Source organism: Hyla sarda, chromosome 1, assembly GCF_029499605.1.
Source record: "Hyla sarda isolate aHylSar1 chromosome 1, aHylSar1.hap1, whole genome shotgun sequence".
In the NCBI taxonomy this organism is placed as follows: Eukaryota; Metazoa; Chordata; class Amphibia; order Anura; family Hylidae; genus Hyla; species Hyla sarda.
In genome coordinates this window covers 316,075,915-316,091,548 of record NC_079189.1, presented here as the reverse complement: position 1 = coordinate 316,091,548, position 15,634 = coordinate 316,075,915, and the positions used below count along the sequence as shown (strand labels likewise).

Here is a 15,634-nt window from a genome sequence, read left to right as displayed (position 1 = left end):
GCATGATATGTCCCTGTAGATTTTATTATATAGGAAAAACGAAAAGAAAGTTACATTTGCGCATCAAGGAACATCTAAGGTCCGTTAGAACAGGAGTGGGAGCCCAGAGATTTGTTACACATATGCAAGAGGTGCATAGAGGAGAAGCAAGCCTCCTGGTTATGTGCCCAGAAAGAGGTGGAGATAGACATGAGAGCTTAGCACGTGCTGAGGTGCGTTGGATTATTAGAGCTGAAGCACTTGGAGCCCTAGGGCTCGATGATCGTAATGAAATGGGCTCATTTCTGTAGTTCATACAGGTTGTTTTTGTTTTTAGTACTATTTAATTATTGTTATGTTTTGTATTTGTATTTTGATACATATTGGGTCAGATTTAACAATCAGCCTAAAACCCTAATTGTCTGGTTTTCCCCACAGCGACCAATCACAGCTCAGCTTTCATATCTTAATGAGCTCCTGTAAAGTGAAAGTTGAGCTGTGATTGGTTGTTATGAGAAAAAACAGACAATTAGTGTTTCAGGCTGATTAATAAATATGGGCCATTATAGAAATGTTTTAACTTGTTGCACTAAGTGAGTGTGCACTATTTAAGTACTAGACCGAGCAACAAGAAGCTGTCACCGGGGACCTGAGGAAACGCCTTGCGGTGTGAAACAGCGTTGTCGTTCAGGTGCAAACTCCTGCCGCTCCAGCCCTGCTCGGATCACAGGGTGAAGGGATGTCTATGTTCAGCATGTGAACTCTGAATAAATCTACACAGCAAGTCATACAGGTGTGTACTCCGTTTGTCCTCTTCTTAAGTTGACTGTATATATTGTATTATATTGTACTCATGTTCTGCAAAGCAAAATTACCATGCATGAGTGCATATAAAAATATGAACATTGAAATATTTAATAGTGAAACATGAATTCTCATCTCTTATTCAATCCATGGAGGGATCTTGTATTCAATGTGAACTGCCAGAATGCTTCACGATCAAAAAGTCTGTGCTGTATATCACCTCCTCTGGCAGTAAATACAATCCTTTCAATCCCATACATTTTAAATTGCTTAGTGCTACCGCCCTGTAACTCCAAAAAATGCATTTAAGCCGCAGATTTATTGCGAGTATTATTTGGTCCCGTGGCAACATTTAGATGTTCTCTAGCTCTGACTTCCAACATGCGTGAGGTGTAATCTACATATTTCATTTGCATGCAACACACTCACTAACATACATTTTGAGAATTGCAATTTATATATTGCTTGAGTTTGTATACTTTGTTTTCTGAACTATTAGAAAATTATTTGCAGATCTTCCCATACCCGCAGGTCTGAGGTTGTGGGCCCACACCTGTAGGATCCTGCATTGTTTAGCCACCTATTCACATTCTGCATCTGTGACACCACTAAGCTGGGAGCCAAGCTATCTTTTAAAGTGGTAGCCTTTTCAGGAACAACTGCTACACCCTTTTGTGATTACTCGCTCTTGCAGATAGGTACGGTTGCAGTATAGAGGCAAGAAAACAGTACTTTTCAAATCAAAGTTCAGTGTTTTATTCACACTTGGCAAACAGCAAAAACAGTCTTAGATGCAGTTCAAAGAAAAAGTAACAAAGTCCACTTGCGTTCCTTAGGTGTTAGTTCACACCTGAGTCCATGCCATACGGCAGTAAACAAGTTTTTTCCAGGCCTCCAGGCAGGCTGTTCACCAGCTTCCAAACTTGGAGCAAACACAGGGAAGATTCCACCTCACCACTCTGGCAGAGAGAGCTCCAACATGCAAGTCCCCCGCAGCTGGTGAAGCAAGCTGCCTTTAAGGCCAACCAAAGGCGGCCTGGATTGTAGGGAATGGCCCCCATCCTACACTTGACCATTCCCAGTAAGAGCCGTCCAGATTGGACTTCCAGCCATACTATTGCCATAGTGTCAATCTGCATCGCAGCACAGAATAAATACCAGCTTACTTCACCAAGGCCAGGAGCCTTGGTGACACATATCGCCCGTCAACCACCATGCCCTTCACCTTCTCACACTTTACATAGAATCTCTGCAAATTTGGCATCTTCTTTTAGCAAATGTAAATGCCTATTTATACATTTAACTGCATCAAACTGTGGATTGTAAGTAATAGTTACTATCTGTTTCTTAAGTGGTTCTCGTGTTCCTGTGTTATGTGTCTCCCTACTTTGCAATCTACGAGGTTTGTTTTTAACAATGTTCATGGCTCTATCTAGTTGTTTTTTTTTGCTATCCCCCAATTCTCACAGGTGATTGCCCAATGCTTTTGCCTGTTGCTGGAAGTCAGATTCCAAAGAGCAATTTCTTATAATGCAGGTAAATTTACCAACAGGTATTGCTCTAATGGTGTGAGCAGGATGATCACTATTGGCCCTCAGGACAGTATTGCCTGAGATCGGCTTCCTGTAAGTGGTGTTTAGAATACACTGTCCTACAACACCCGTGAGCTTCTAATCAAGAAATGTGGCTGTAATTGTCTCTACCTGATGTGTTAAAGGTAAATTAAAGGGGTTGGCATTTTGTAAATTGATGTAAAACAGCAATTGTACAGTGCTGCATAGGAAACTTGTGGAAAATGGTGTTCTGTAACACAGTTCTACTGAATATTTATATAAAAAAAATAGCTTTTGCCCGCGGCTTCGCTAGCGTTAAATTTGGGGTAACATAGATCTACTTTTTACAATCCTATAGTAATGAGGTCGCTCTGGGTAAAGTCTACGGGAATCCAAACAACCTGAATTCTTTCAACTTTGATCGCTGCGTCTAAAGAGTTAATGCAGGACATCTGCTGGATTGGCGATGCCCAGCATTAGCCACGGGTCCTGCTGATAGCAGCCGGGACCGTGCGGGTATGATGCAAGCTCAGCTCCTGCGCTCGCTTCATAACCCTCCCGTGCCTCAGCGCCGGGTATACCTAGCGTTCTGCGGCAAGGGGATAATTCATACAAACTTTGTAACCCCTTTTTCACCTCCTTAAGGGTTGAATTTAGAAAAATCCTTTCTTATTCCTCGACTACGTCTTAAAAACAACACCTGTGAAAAAAATCAGCTTTCTAGGTCGAAGGGTTTAGGCTGGGCATTGATGAGTCAGTGAGTCAGGCCTTCTCTTTATATATATATATATATATATATATATATATATATATGTTTTGATATTTTATGACAATATTGCCTATAAATAATAGTAGCCCTTTTTTTCTATTTACTGATGTTTATATATCGGCAAGATGTTCAGCAGTGCTGTTCTGAATTTGTTATCTCACATTAGTCTTGCCCCCAGTGGGGCTCATAATCTAATTTCCCTGTCTCAAACGTAGACACAGTCCAGAGTATCTGGTGGAAGTCACCTGATGATGACTCCATTCACTGTGCATAGGATATTAGAGCCAATCACTGGCTTATGCAGATATATGAATTTACTGTGACCAGTCACAGTCTCCAGCATCCCTTGAGTGTATGTCATGGAGGCACTTCCACGAGGAACTCTAGAGTGGACTGAGCTGCAGTATTACACACTGGGCTGGTGCAAGGATTTTTGCCACCCTAGGCAAAAGCAAATTTTGCTGCCCCTTTGCTGCCCCATGGCTTCAACTTTTGACACGCCCCACCTTACTACTGGAGTCACACACACTCCTCATCATGTAATCACCATACTAGGGTGACACACTGTAACAAGCTTACTTATTATGTAATCTCCTTGCTACTGGGATATCACACTGTAACAAACCTCCTTCTCATGTGATTACCTTACTACTAGGGCGATATGGTGGTGCTGGCTGGGCAGCGTCCCCATCTTGCAGCGTGCAGAGTGGTGCCCCCATCAAGAGATCGCTCTAGGCGGCTGCCTATTTTGCCTATGGGTAGAACTGGCACTGATTTCCAACAACATGTGGGGAGGAGTGGTGCTGTATTAGCAAAAAAAATAAATAAATAAATAAAAAGAAGCAGAGTTTTTCTAATACTGGACAACCCATGCCTCCCGTGTGATAAAAAATAAAAGCCCATGTACTTACCTCACTTGCTCCCCCATATGACAGCACTGCAGCTGTCATATCTTCCTATTCCAATCCTGTTTTGTCCTCCCTTACTCCAATGACGTCACTGGAAGAACCACACAGAAGCAGCGGCCAGAAGATATGACAGCTGCAGCGTTGGGGGAGAAAGTGAGGTAAGTATTGGTTTTTGTCTTTTTATTACATAGGAAGGCATGGGATAACTATAAGGTTTTCCACTTATGAATAAAAGGGGTTGTCCAGAATTAGAAAAGCTTTTTTTTTTTTCTTGCAAAAACAGCAGCACTTCTTCGGTCGACAGGTTGTTTGTAGTACTGCAGCTAAGTTCCATTCACTTCAGTGCTTCTCACACGGCTGTCTCCCTCCGTTAATAAATGCCCCTTCTGCAATATGTTTGATAATTTTTAAATGGGTTGCAATCGGCTGTAAAATAATCCCATTGAGTAGTGTTTGTACTACTACCCCATCATGGAACAGAATCTGTTCCATGTTGGGGGTAGTAGTACAGGGGCTGAGGGATTGATCGCACTGGGTCTCACTTCTGAGAACCGATTCAATCAGCAGTTATAAAGCAGGGGAGCAGGTGGCATTCTGCGCTCCCCTGTGATGTATATACTGTGTAAACTTCCATTTTGAAATCCCCCGCCGGGAGCCCTGAATGTCCGGCACCGAGGAGCCATTCAGGGCTCCCAGCTGGGTTTTTAACCTCTTAAGGACGTAGGGCGTACCTGTATGCCCTACACCCGGTCCTGGTAAATAAAACTCTGTGACCTCGCGTCATACAGGGTCGGTCCTGGCAGCTAATAATAACCGGGACCCGTGGCTAATAGCATGCAGCACAGATCGTTGTGCTGCGCACTATTAACCCTTTACACGCGGCGATCAAAGTTGATCGCCGCATCAAAAATGAAAGCGAAAGCTTCCCGGCAGCTCAGTCGGGCTCATCGGGACCATCACGATAAAATAGCGATGTCCCGATCAGCTAGCATGCGAGCGGAGGTCCCCTTACCTGGCTCCATCACGTCTAATCGGCGATTGATTGCTCCAAGCCTGAGATACAGGCTTGAGCAATCGACTGCCTATAACACTGATCAATGCAAAGCTATGGCTTTGCAGTGATCAGTGTAAAAGATCAGTGTGTGCAGTGTTATAGCCCCCTATGGGAGCTATAACACTGCAAAAAAAAGTGGAAAAAAAGGTAATTTAACCCCTTCCCTAATAAAAGTTTGAATCACCACCCTTTTCCCATAAAAAAAAACTGTGTAAATAAAAATAAACATATGTGATATTGCCACGTGCGGAAATGTCTGAATTATAAAAATATATTGTTAATTAAACCACATGGTCAATGGCGTATGGGCAAAAAAATCCAAAGTCCAAAATAGCGTATTTGTGGTCACTTTTTATATAATGAAAAAATGAATAAAAAGCGATTAAAAAGTCTGAGCAATACATAAATGGTACCAATAAAAACTTCAGATTACGGCACAAAAAATGAGTCCTCATACCGGCCCGTATGCGGAAAAATAAAAAAGTTATAGGGTTTAGAAGATGAGAATTTTTAACGTATACATTTTCCTGCATGTAGTTATGATTTTTTTCAGAAGTACGACAAAATCAAACCTATACAAGTAGGGTATCATTTTAATCGTATGGACCTACAGAATAAATATCAGGTGTCATTTTTACCCAAAAATGCAATGTGTAGCAACGGAAGCCCCCAAAACTTACAAAATGGTATTTTTTCTTCAATTTTGTCGAACAATGAATTTTATTTCCGTTTCGCCGTGGTTTTTTCACTGCAGTTTAAAATTGGTGGTGCAAAAAATAAGCCATAATATGGAATTTTATGTGCAAAATTGAAAGAGTTATGATTTTTAGAGGGTGGTGAGGAAAAAATGAAAATGCAAAAACGGAAAAACCCTGCGTCCTTAAGGGGTTAAACTACTACTGTGACCCCCAAATTTATACCCCCATGCATATATACAATAATTTATTGGCCTCAGTGTGCATATCCTTATTCCCCCTCCCAGTGTCCTTATTACCCCTCCCGCTGCCTGTTCCTCATCTTCTTGGAGCAGGGCAGCAGCTGGACATGTCGGGAACCGGCGGCAGTGAATGAATGAAGCCTACATGTCCCGCATGTAGGCTTCATTCATTCACTGCTGCCGCCGCCCAACATGTCCCCGCTGCTACCTGTCTCCGTGCATAATCAGAGCGCACCGCCGGGACATGTCTATTTTCTGCTGCTCATTTACGGAGATCTACTGTCTGCCTCCTCCAGAGGATCCCCACTGTGCCTGAAAGGTAAAGCGAGGCTTCCCCCTCATCTCGGCAGCAGCTCAATGCTACGTGTAGCCCCTTTCTTACTCACATGGCACCTTACAAAGCCAGGGAATCAGTAACCCCTTTTGCTATAGATCTATCATGTGTGAACATATCCTACAAAGCAGCAAATGTATGCAGTCATAAACATTTAGATGAAAAGCTACCAACCTGAGTGTGGCCATTTACAATCACTTCTTCAGCAAACCTTACTTTCACTGGATTGCTTTTTAATCTCGCCCTTTTCTCTGCTGTAAGAAAGGATGACTTGGGACTCTGCATACAAATAAGAAAATGTGTTAACATTTTAACTGCAAAGATCACTCATGCAGGTAATCTGAGAAAAAAAGAACAACTTTTCTGTTTGCTTTTGCTTCATTGTAGTTGTTCTTAAACACGATGCTACAAGGGCTGATACGCTTAAGGAAGATTCATTATAGTGTTTATTTTTCATTATGTTTTTGTATTGGGCAAAAATGTAACCAATATAGCAGAACCAGTTTATTGTGCCTCTCAGCGATAAGTAGAAATAACAAACCCAGTCATAGACTTGAGATGTCCTTTATCCATCTGTATCCCTTATTAACATGCATGCTCAGATCAGTCGAGTGTGCATGTTGATTTAAATTCGGGTTTTATCAGCACCTCTGGCAGCACTTATCTCCTAAGTAACGGGTGGTCAAGCATATTGAAATTTCTGCTACTGTTTAAATATGAGAAAAGTAATCTGATCTCTGCAGTATTCAGACACAAGTTATTTTTACTTTATGCTGTCCAAAGTAATTTAATAGGGCTAAAAGTACTCTAAATGATGGTATGGTTCTCCTAACATTTCACACAATCTACTACAGCACTATAGGTGGCAGCAATTAAACGGCCAGGTCATAATGCATTTCTGTATCATTTACAGTCTGGTAACTCAATTGGCACAGTTTTTAATGAACATGCAGACTGTAGTATTACAGAATTATTGGCACCTACTTAATGCATTCTCCTAGCATACCAACTGCAGCCAAGGATCTGTAGATCTCAGAATTTGAGGGCAGCTGGCGGCTATGATCATTTTTTCAGCGTTAGAATTTCAGCTAATATGCCGTAGTGTGCACCGTGCAGTGTAATCCCATTGACAGCACCAGAATTTCCAAGCGTAATTTTTAAGCAGAATTACGCTTGGAAATCCTCAGTCTGAACCTAGCCATGGATTGTGTAACATGCAGTTGAGCCTGTTGTTGACTTGTAACTATTGTACAGTAGCTAATAAAAATCACAATCCACATTGCTAAATGTGACATACACTACCATATGTTATTTACCCTTTATTGTACTGATATGCAGGCAGCATACAGGGAAATATGTGTTAAAGTGTCATAGCTTTAAAGAGGTACTCCGCCCCTAGACATCTTATCCCCTATCCAAAAACTGATCCATCTGACATATGTAAATAAATGCATACTGCACTGTATACTTTACTGTAATACGCTCCATGGAACTGTGCTAATTTAATCTAACAAACCCAAATGCAAACCAGGGCCAAAACGAAACTCTTTTGGCCTGTGTCTGGTAGTGAAGGGGTAGGGATACCTTTACAGTACACACCAGGAACTTTTCCGGGTAAATACAGTAAAAATGTACGGAAAACAAAGTGTTAAATGAGCCCAAGATACTTTTTAGATTTTTTTTTTAATTAAAAAGGATTTGTGACAGGACATGGGTCATTGGGCAAACTTATGACACATAGATTTCTAAAGTCTAATGATGAAATTATGCATTAGAAAAGCTGAGCACACGTACAATGTCAATGTTTTAGTGTTAGACATTTTAAAGACTAGGAGGAATTTATCATTTACTTTATGTCAGTTTCAGTTGGTAATATATGATGAATATGCACATCAATAAAAAATATGGCAATAAAAAATACCAATAAAAAAGTACGTTAATTAATTTTTACAGCTGTAAGAATTACAACCATAAAACTAAAGTGTGTGTACTAATGGCCGTTTTACTATTGCATTCAATAGAACTAAACAGTAAAGCTGGGTTCACACATAGTATTTTGTTTTAGCCAAAACCAAGAGTAGAACCAACAAAGAAAAAAGTTGCATCTTTTTCTGTATTTGGACACACTCTTGGTTTTGGCTAAAAATATTGACCAATTACTATGTGTGAACCCAGCCTAAAAAAGAAAACAGCTGTATGGTCGTATTTTTTTTCTGTTTGCATGTGAACATACCCTGAGGCTAAGTTCACACTGCGGAATCTCTAGCCAGATTCTATTCCGAGTCCGACCAGCGCCCACTGAATCAGTCCGCTCAAGGACTACGCGTACATTGCCGTCACTATGGACAATAATGTATTCCAGAATTATGAATTCTGCCGAAAGAATGACCGAGATAGTGGTGCAGCTTTATTCAGGATATCTGCTGCTCCGTTATGACAAATTTGGCTCAAAATATATTAGTTACTGTATTGTTTTTTTTCTTTTACAGCCCATAAACAGCCCATGTTTTGTTTGCTGTCTAAAAGGAAAGGAAACTTAAAGGAGTACTCCGGGATACAAAATCGTACCCCTATACTAAGGACAGGGATAAGTGTCAGATCGCACGAGGACCCCCTGTGTTCTCCTGTATGGGGGCCCAGCTCTCCTCCTCAATGGGGCATGTCGACAACCACACGTAGCTCTATAGGAGAGTCGGAGTGCTCCACTCGGCAATCTCTGGCTCTCCCACAGAGCTGCATGGGGGGGGGGGGGGGCGCTTTGTGCGGTGGTTTACATGCTCACGGTGGGGGGGGGCTCAGTGGTCAGACCCCCCACAATCTGACAATCTGGATACATTTTTGTATCCAGGAGTACCTCTTTAAAGCAATGAAGCCCAGTATTGGAGTAGAAGAGCCTTTACGATTTCTTAATCCAAAATTGAAACACAGATGATGAATCCAAAGCCAATGAACTGATCTATTAAAACACATAAATGTATAACATCTGTATTTACCAAAGTGCCTCGGAGTACTGTTATCGTGACAGTGTCCCCTGAGTCCCTGTAATAGAAGCACAAATATTTATACTGTAGATCCGATGATGGTGAAAACACATACACAACGTTTCATTACATAAACTTAAAGGGGTACTCCGGTGGAAACATTTTTTTTTAATCAACTGGTGCCAGAAAGTTAAACAGATTTGTAAATTATGTACGACTAAGGGTGCACTACGACACCTGAAACGCGTCACATTGTCCATGTGTGTTCATGTATGCTGGCTTTTATCACAATAAAGAAGAATTTTATTTGGCACAATACCTTTTTTCGCTGGACTATCTTCTTCTGTTGTTTCTCTGCATTGTGTGCCTGCCACAGCACAGTCTTGGCGAAAAGACAACTGCACGGTGAGCTGGACTTTCTGTCTACTATATCAGATTTGTAAATTACTTCTATAAAAAAAATCTTTACCCTTCCAGTACTTATTAGCAGCTGTACGCTACAGAGAAAATTCTTTTGTCTTGTCTGTAGTGTTCTCTGCTGACACCTGATGCCCGTATCAGGAACTGTCCAGAGCAGGAGAAAAATCCCCATAGCAAACCTATGCTGCTCTGGACAGTTCCTGACACAGACAGAGGTGTCAGCAGAGAGCACTGTGGGCAAGCATACAGCTGCTAATAAGTAATGAAAGGATTAAGATTTTAAAATAGGAGTAATTTACAAATCTTTTTTATTTTTTATTTTTATATTTTTTTTATTTACAAATCTGTTTAACTTTCTGGCAACAGATCATTTAAAAAAAAAAAAAAGTTTTCCACCAGAGTACCCCTTTTAGCCACAAACTTATAGATAAGGGCCCAGCTTTATTAATCTGTATAAAAACTGTCTGATCTGTCCATATTAGCAACCAGGTTTCATTTTACCAGACCAATCTGAGGAATAAAAGCTGAGCTGTGATTGGTTGCTATGGGAAAATCACCCCTTTATGGTATATTATATAAAACACAACATTAACAGTGTTGTTGTACAGCATAGTAGGTGTTCCAGCACAATGGAGCCCACTGTAACTCTATCATGTAAACATGGAGTCAGCCCTGCCCTTAGCCACCAATGAGATTCCAGTAGTCATTTTTCAGAGGCCTTTTAAGAAGTAAAAGCAATGTGCTTGAATGCTATGGGCAACTCCACTTTTCATATTTTCATTTACAGCGGCTTAGATACATTTCATCCATTGTACCTTATATCATAATGTGTTGTGTGTTAGTATTCATAGGGCTCCAGTAAAAACTGATGACTTACTGTAAAAGAAATAGTGCAATGACAAATTCAGCTTTGTTGTACTTACATACTGTATCTGCATCAGCATCACAGATGGATTTCCTTATGGCAACATGGTGCATTTCCTGCATCATGACTAATCAATATATTATATTGTGTGATTTTACATGGGACTGCAAGTAAACATTCTACCTTTACCTCTTTCTTTCCTGATCTTCCCTGAGCTAATCATGATCTGTGAACAATTTAGTCAAAAAAATGGCACCTACTGCATCTATGTAAATGATCATTGTAACTGATCACATGATTTACAGAAATAATTCTAAGTATTGTGTTGTACATAAAGGCTTCCGAAGATTAGCAGACTGTCAACATTACCTATGTTTTCTAAAAGCATGATGTCAATATGACACCGCAGGATCATTTCCGCATTCCCAAACAACTTACCAGGCGGAATCAGCAAGATTTAGCTGCGGCATTGTCTTTTTATGCTTGTGTCATGCATAATCCAACACAGATAATGCACTCTGCTAAAAGCCTGCTCTTAGCTTTATAGACAGCAATGTAAGATGCATTACCTGACCATGTCCGCTACCTTCTGAACATGAAGGTTTTCCACATTTTCATTGTTGATTGCAAAAATTTGATCACCTGGTAGTAGTTTTCCTTCAGCTGGACCGCCTGATAAAATAAATAAAATATTTCTTCATTCGGTATATACAAACATTAGGACAGCATCTGCATATGTAACAAAAGCCTCTTACTGCAACATATTGCTCGGACCACAGTGAATACAATTCATGCAGTTAAATCTATCTATCTATTCAGGGGTGTAACTAGAGAGCGGGGGGCCGCAGCCTAAAATGTAGATTAAGGGTAGGATCACAGGTAGCGTATACACAGCATATTTCACACAGCGGAAAATAACCTACATATTCCCCAATGATCAATCTTTAATAGTACACATGATAAAAAAAAATACATAAATCTTATACTGAGAGGTAGATGGGTTGTACAGGTAGAAAAGTGGAGGTGAGAGGAGTCCTTACGGGTTCATGACCATTTATTGCTACTGCTGAATCTTGTACTTTGTTGTTTATACTGTATTTATCTAAGCTTGTCAGTTCTAGTTACAATACCTTATACTGATATACCCCATTGGGTTTATACTGTATATATTTCTTTTAGCATTTGTCTTTTACTTATCTAGATGACTTGCTGTATGCACATGGTAATACCAGTGCATCTATATTTGATGTTATCATCCCTCTTGTCCTCCACTTTTCTACCTGTACAACCCATCTACCTCTCAGTATAAGTTTTATTTATTATGTGTACTAATAAAGATTGATGATTTTTTGATAATATATACCCTGGTCTTTTTGTTTGGTGTTTATGTTTCATATTGCCCGAGTTACAGTTGCTCTCAGACGGCCTCACATTTTGGTAACCATATTCTCCAATGAGCAGACACACAGGGATACCTGACGTATACACTACATGTGACCCTATCCTTAAACATTCTGGTCTTAGGGTAAACTTGCTGGAATTACCTGGCCTAGGCAACTTGACAGTTGTTTGAAACCTTCATAACTTGTAGATGATCTCCCAGACTAAAATGATTAATGATTACTGTCCAATTTTTGGCTATAGTTTTGAACCCCTTTCCTGACCCATACACATCTATAACCTGCTTACACTATGTTCATACAGTTTTTGAGGCTCATTTTGAGCCTCAAAGAACTGTCATTTTACAGACAAACAAATCTAAATAAAAAAAAAAATATATATATCTTTTTTTTTTTTTTTTTTGCATTTGGATACATTTTTTTTAAATCAGTTTTTAAGCTACAGCAAAAGTTAGGCCAAATATAAAATTATGTGTGAACATGCCCTTACTGAAGACCTCAGGGTACCATCTGGATCAAGGCATTGCGATACCACACATGTAAACAAACTGTCAAACATTTTCGTGCTATTATTTGCAACTTCTTTTGAAAAGTTGCAAAACAAGGGGGTGGAATATTCGTAATGCAAATGACAGTCAAACCAATTTCTTAAGTGATAAAATGGTACAAAAAGTGTCTCACTTGTATGCCTGCTCAATACAGACACTACAACATAGTGGCAGAGCTGTCCACATTCAAAGGGGTATTCCAGAGATAGAAACTCATACCTATCCATTAATTGTATATGGGAATGCCGGAGATAATCAAATACAGTATGCCTGTATCTCTGGTGCTCCCATGAACAATGAATGGAGTATGTGCCGACCAACCTCTCCATACAAAGAGAGTCAGGGGCTTCAATCTCATGATTGTGGCGGGTCCCTCAGGTTATACCCCCCCCCCCCCCCTATCAGGTACTTGATACTACATGCTATTCTATGGATAGGGGATATGTTTTAATACCCCTTTAACACCAGTGGTGTCATATATATATATATATATATATATATATATATATATATATATATATAATACTTTGTCTTAGGGCCTGTTCTTTTCCACCATGGTGTGCATCATTTTACTGGAAAAATTGTAAAGCATGTATTTATTTTTTATTTTTTTTACTGACACAGATGGGACATAAATTTATGTAAATACAGAAGATCATAGTAAAAAATGTCATTCAGTATGGGCCAGAAAAATATTTTATATTTGTCTATCTTTTCCTAAACAAATTTCTGTTCTGACAGTTTTTGTGTACAAAAAAATAACATGACTAGGTAATATTGTGATGAATGTAGCAAATTATTACAGCCATAATTTACATAAGGTGGAGAATATAGGTTAAAAATGGGAGGACAGCGCCTCGTGTAATTCTGCAGGCTGAGTTGGTTAAAAAGCCCTTTTAATGAAAATGTGCTCACCTTTGTGAAGCTTAATGCGCGCATCAACCCCGATGTAGTGGGGAGTAGGTGTATCCTGGGCTGCAGCCTGCAAGGAGAACCGGGCTTCTGGACGAAGTCGGTGGAGATTCAGAGGTACGGAGAAAAAGGAGAAAATCCTGCGGTGGCGCTGCCTCAATGGATACGTAAGGAGTCAGAGACGGGAGGATGAAGTTTCATGTATTTTATTCATACACGAAGACTAGGATAAAAGATCTAAGTCTTCGTGTATGAATAAAATACATGAAACTTCATCCTCCCGTCTCTGACTCCTTACGTATCCATCGAGGATTTTCTGCTTTTTTTCCGTACCTCTCCATAATTTACATAAGGTCTTTTTTTTTCTGAGTAAATTGTGGTAAATCTTTAAAGTACTATGTAACATTCTGAAAATACAGATAGCGCATAACTTGCATGTGCTGTACAGATGTTAGATCTCCAAATCTACATTGCATGCTTCTTATAAACGTTAAAAGTCTACCTACCTGCAGTAACAGCTGTGATAGTAAGGGGGAGGTTGTGAGAGATGTCAAAGCCAAAGCTGTCCAGGTGCAAATCTTTTTTTATGTCTAATCTGATCTTCAATGAACATGCATATTGGTTTGAACCTGTGGATGGACTGTCCCCAACTGAGGTTCTCCTGCTTCCAAAATAAGGTAAAAAAACAAATGAGAAGATACTTACATGAATAATACAGTAAGACATGCTGGCTCAGTGTTGTAGAACAAATTCACCTTTTTATTATATGCTACACAATTTATCATAACCATTTCAGTTTATTTAGACAGTTAATATAAATGTAACCTTTTGTCAAATAAATAAAGACCTGCAATGAATTGTCACTACAATACAGTATTGTACCACACATTTAGAGAAAAATACATTGATCTAATTCTTCTCAGAGAAACATCTACCTTAGATACTTAGTATACATTTTGATCAAGCTGTAAAAGTCCAAATGCTACTTCACAGCCACCTGACTCAAGTGGGTCTGTAACTTCAATGACACAATTCTGTGGTACACTTCAATATTGTGACAACAATGTACATTTTGACTAAAGCATTAAAGAACTAAAAATATACATTTTACATCACTGCGACTACCTCTTGCCGATAAATGCCGGATAGATATAGATAAAAATTTTCAAATCCATATAGATAAAAACACAAACGAAACATAATTTTTAAACCACCTAGTAGCTCCACCTAATGCCACCAAAATAGCTCTGACCCATCGAGTTATGAACGAGACCTCTTAAAGTGTCCTGTGGTATCTTTCAGACCTTCTAAATCATGTGTATGTTGAAACCTCCATGGATCAGATGGATTTCTGTGGAATTTGGAAGCCAAGTGAATGCCTTTAACCCTTTCTCTTGTTCCTTAAACAACTGCTGCACAATTTTTTCCATGTTGCTGCCGCACATTATCATGGTGAAAGGGACCACTGCTATTAGGGAATTCCATTGTCATGAATGGTGTACTCGGTCTACAACAATGTTTAGGTATGTGACAAAATAGCATTCACATAACTACAAGAAGACAAAGATCCCTAGGTAGATATTGCCCAGAGAATCACACTGCCTTGGCTTGCCTTCTTACCATAGTTCATCCTGGTACCATTTTGTCCATTGTAGGCAATTTTTAGGGTGGACAGGGGTCAGCATGGGTTCTCTGACTGGTCTGTATCTATGCAGCTCCATACCCAGCAAGTAGCAATGCACTGTGTATTCTGACATCGTTTTATCATAACCAGCAGTACCTTTTTAAGGTAATTATGCTACAGTATCTGTTGTTGGACTATGCAATGTAGCCTTTGTTGGCCAGGCTTAACTTTGAGGTTTAGGCGACCAAACCACTTTTGTCAGTTCACCATCTGTCTTTCCTTGGACCACTTTTGGAGGGTACCTTCTATAGCATATAAGTCTATAAAAGAAGAGTCAGCACCAACTCCCTCTAGCTCCTGCAAGTGACCTGCCAGCTTGCCATAGCTGGGACCATAATTCCACAAAGCAAATGGTCACAGCAGAAGAATACCAGATATCAAAAAGGCTAGCCAGAGAGCACGTGTCAACTACTGCATGAAGTGTCGACCGACATATGCCCTCAACACCCCACAAGACATGCTGATTTGGAAATGCTCTGACCCTGA

The 15,634-nt window shown here is 39.9% G+C and overlaps 1 protein-coding gene across 3 annotated transcripts in view; it reads right to left on the bottom strand.

Annotated features, from left to right (window-relative positions):
- FRMPD1 (FERM and PDZ domain containing 1) overlaps positions 1–15,634 on the bottom strand; it is a 202,935-nt gene that overhangs the window by 76,431 nt on the left and 110,870 nt on the right. For 2 of the 3 annotated variants that reach the window (XM_056518316.1, XM_056518318.1), the window contains exons 3-6: positions 13,971–14,128; positions 11,174–11,276; positions 9,332–9,377; positions 6,513–6,617 (exon numbers count right to left, since the gene is read on the bottom strand). In XM_056518316.1, coding sequence (XP_056374291.1) covers positions 6,513–6,617; positions 9,332–9,377; positions 11,174–11,276; positions 13,971–14,128 — 412 coding nt within the window. The remainder of the gene's footprint in view (positions 1–6,512; positions 6,618–9,331; positions 9,378–11,173; positions 11,277–13,970; positions 14,129–15,634) is intronic. The other variant, XM_056518317.1, reaches the window with a different exon arrangement.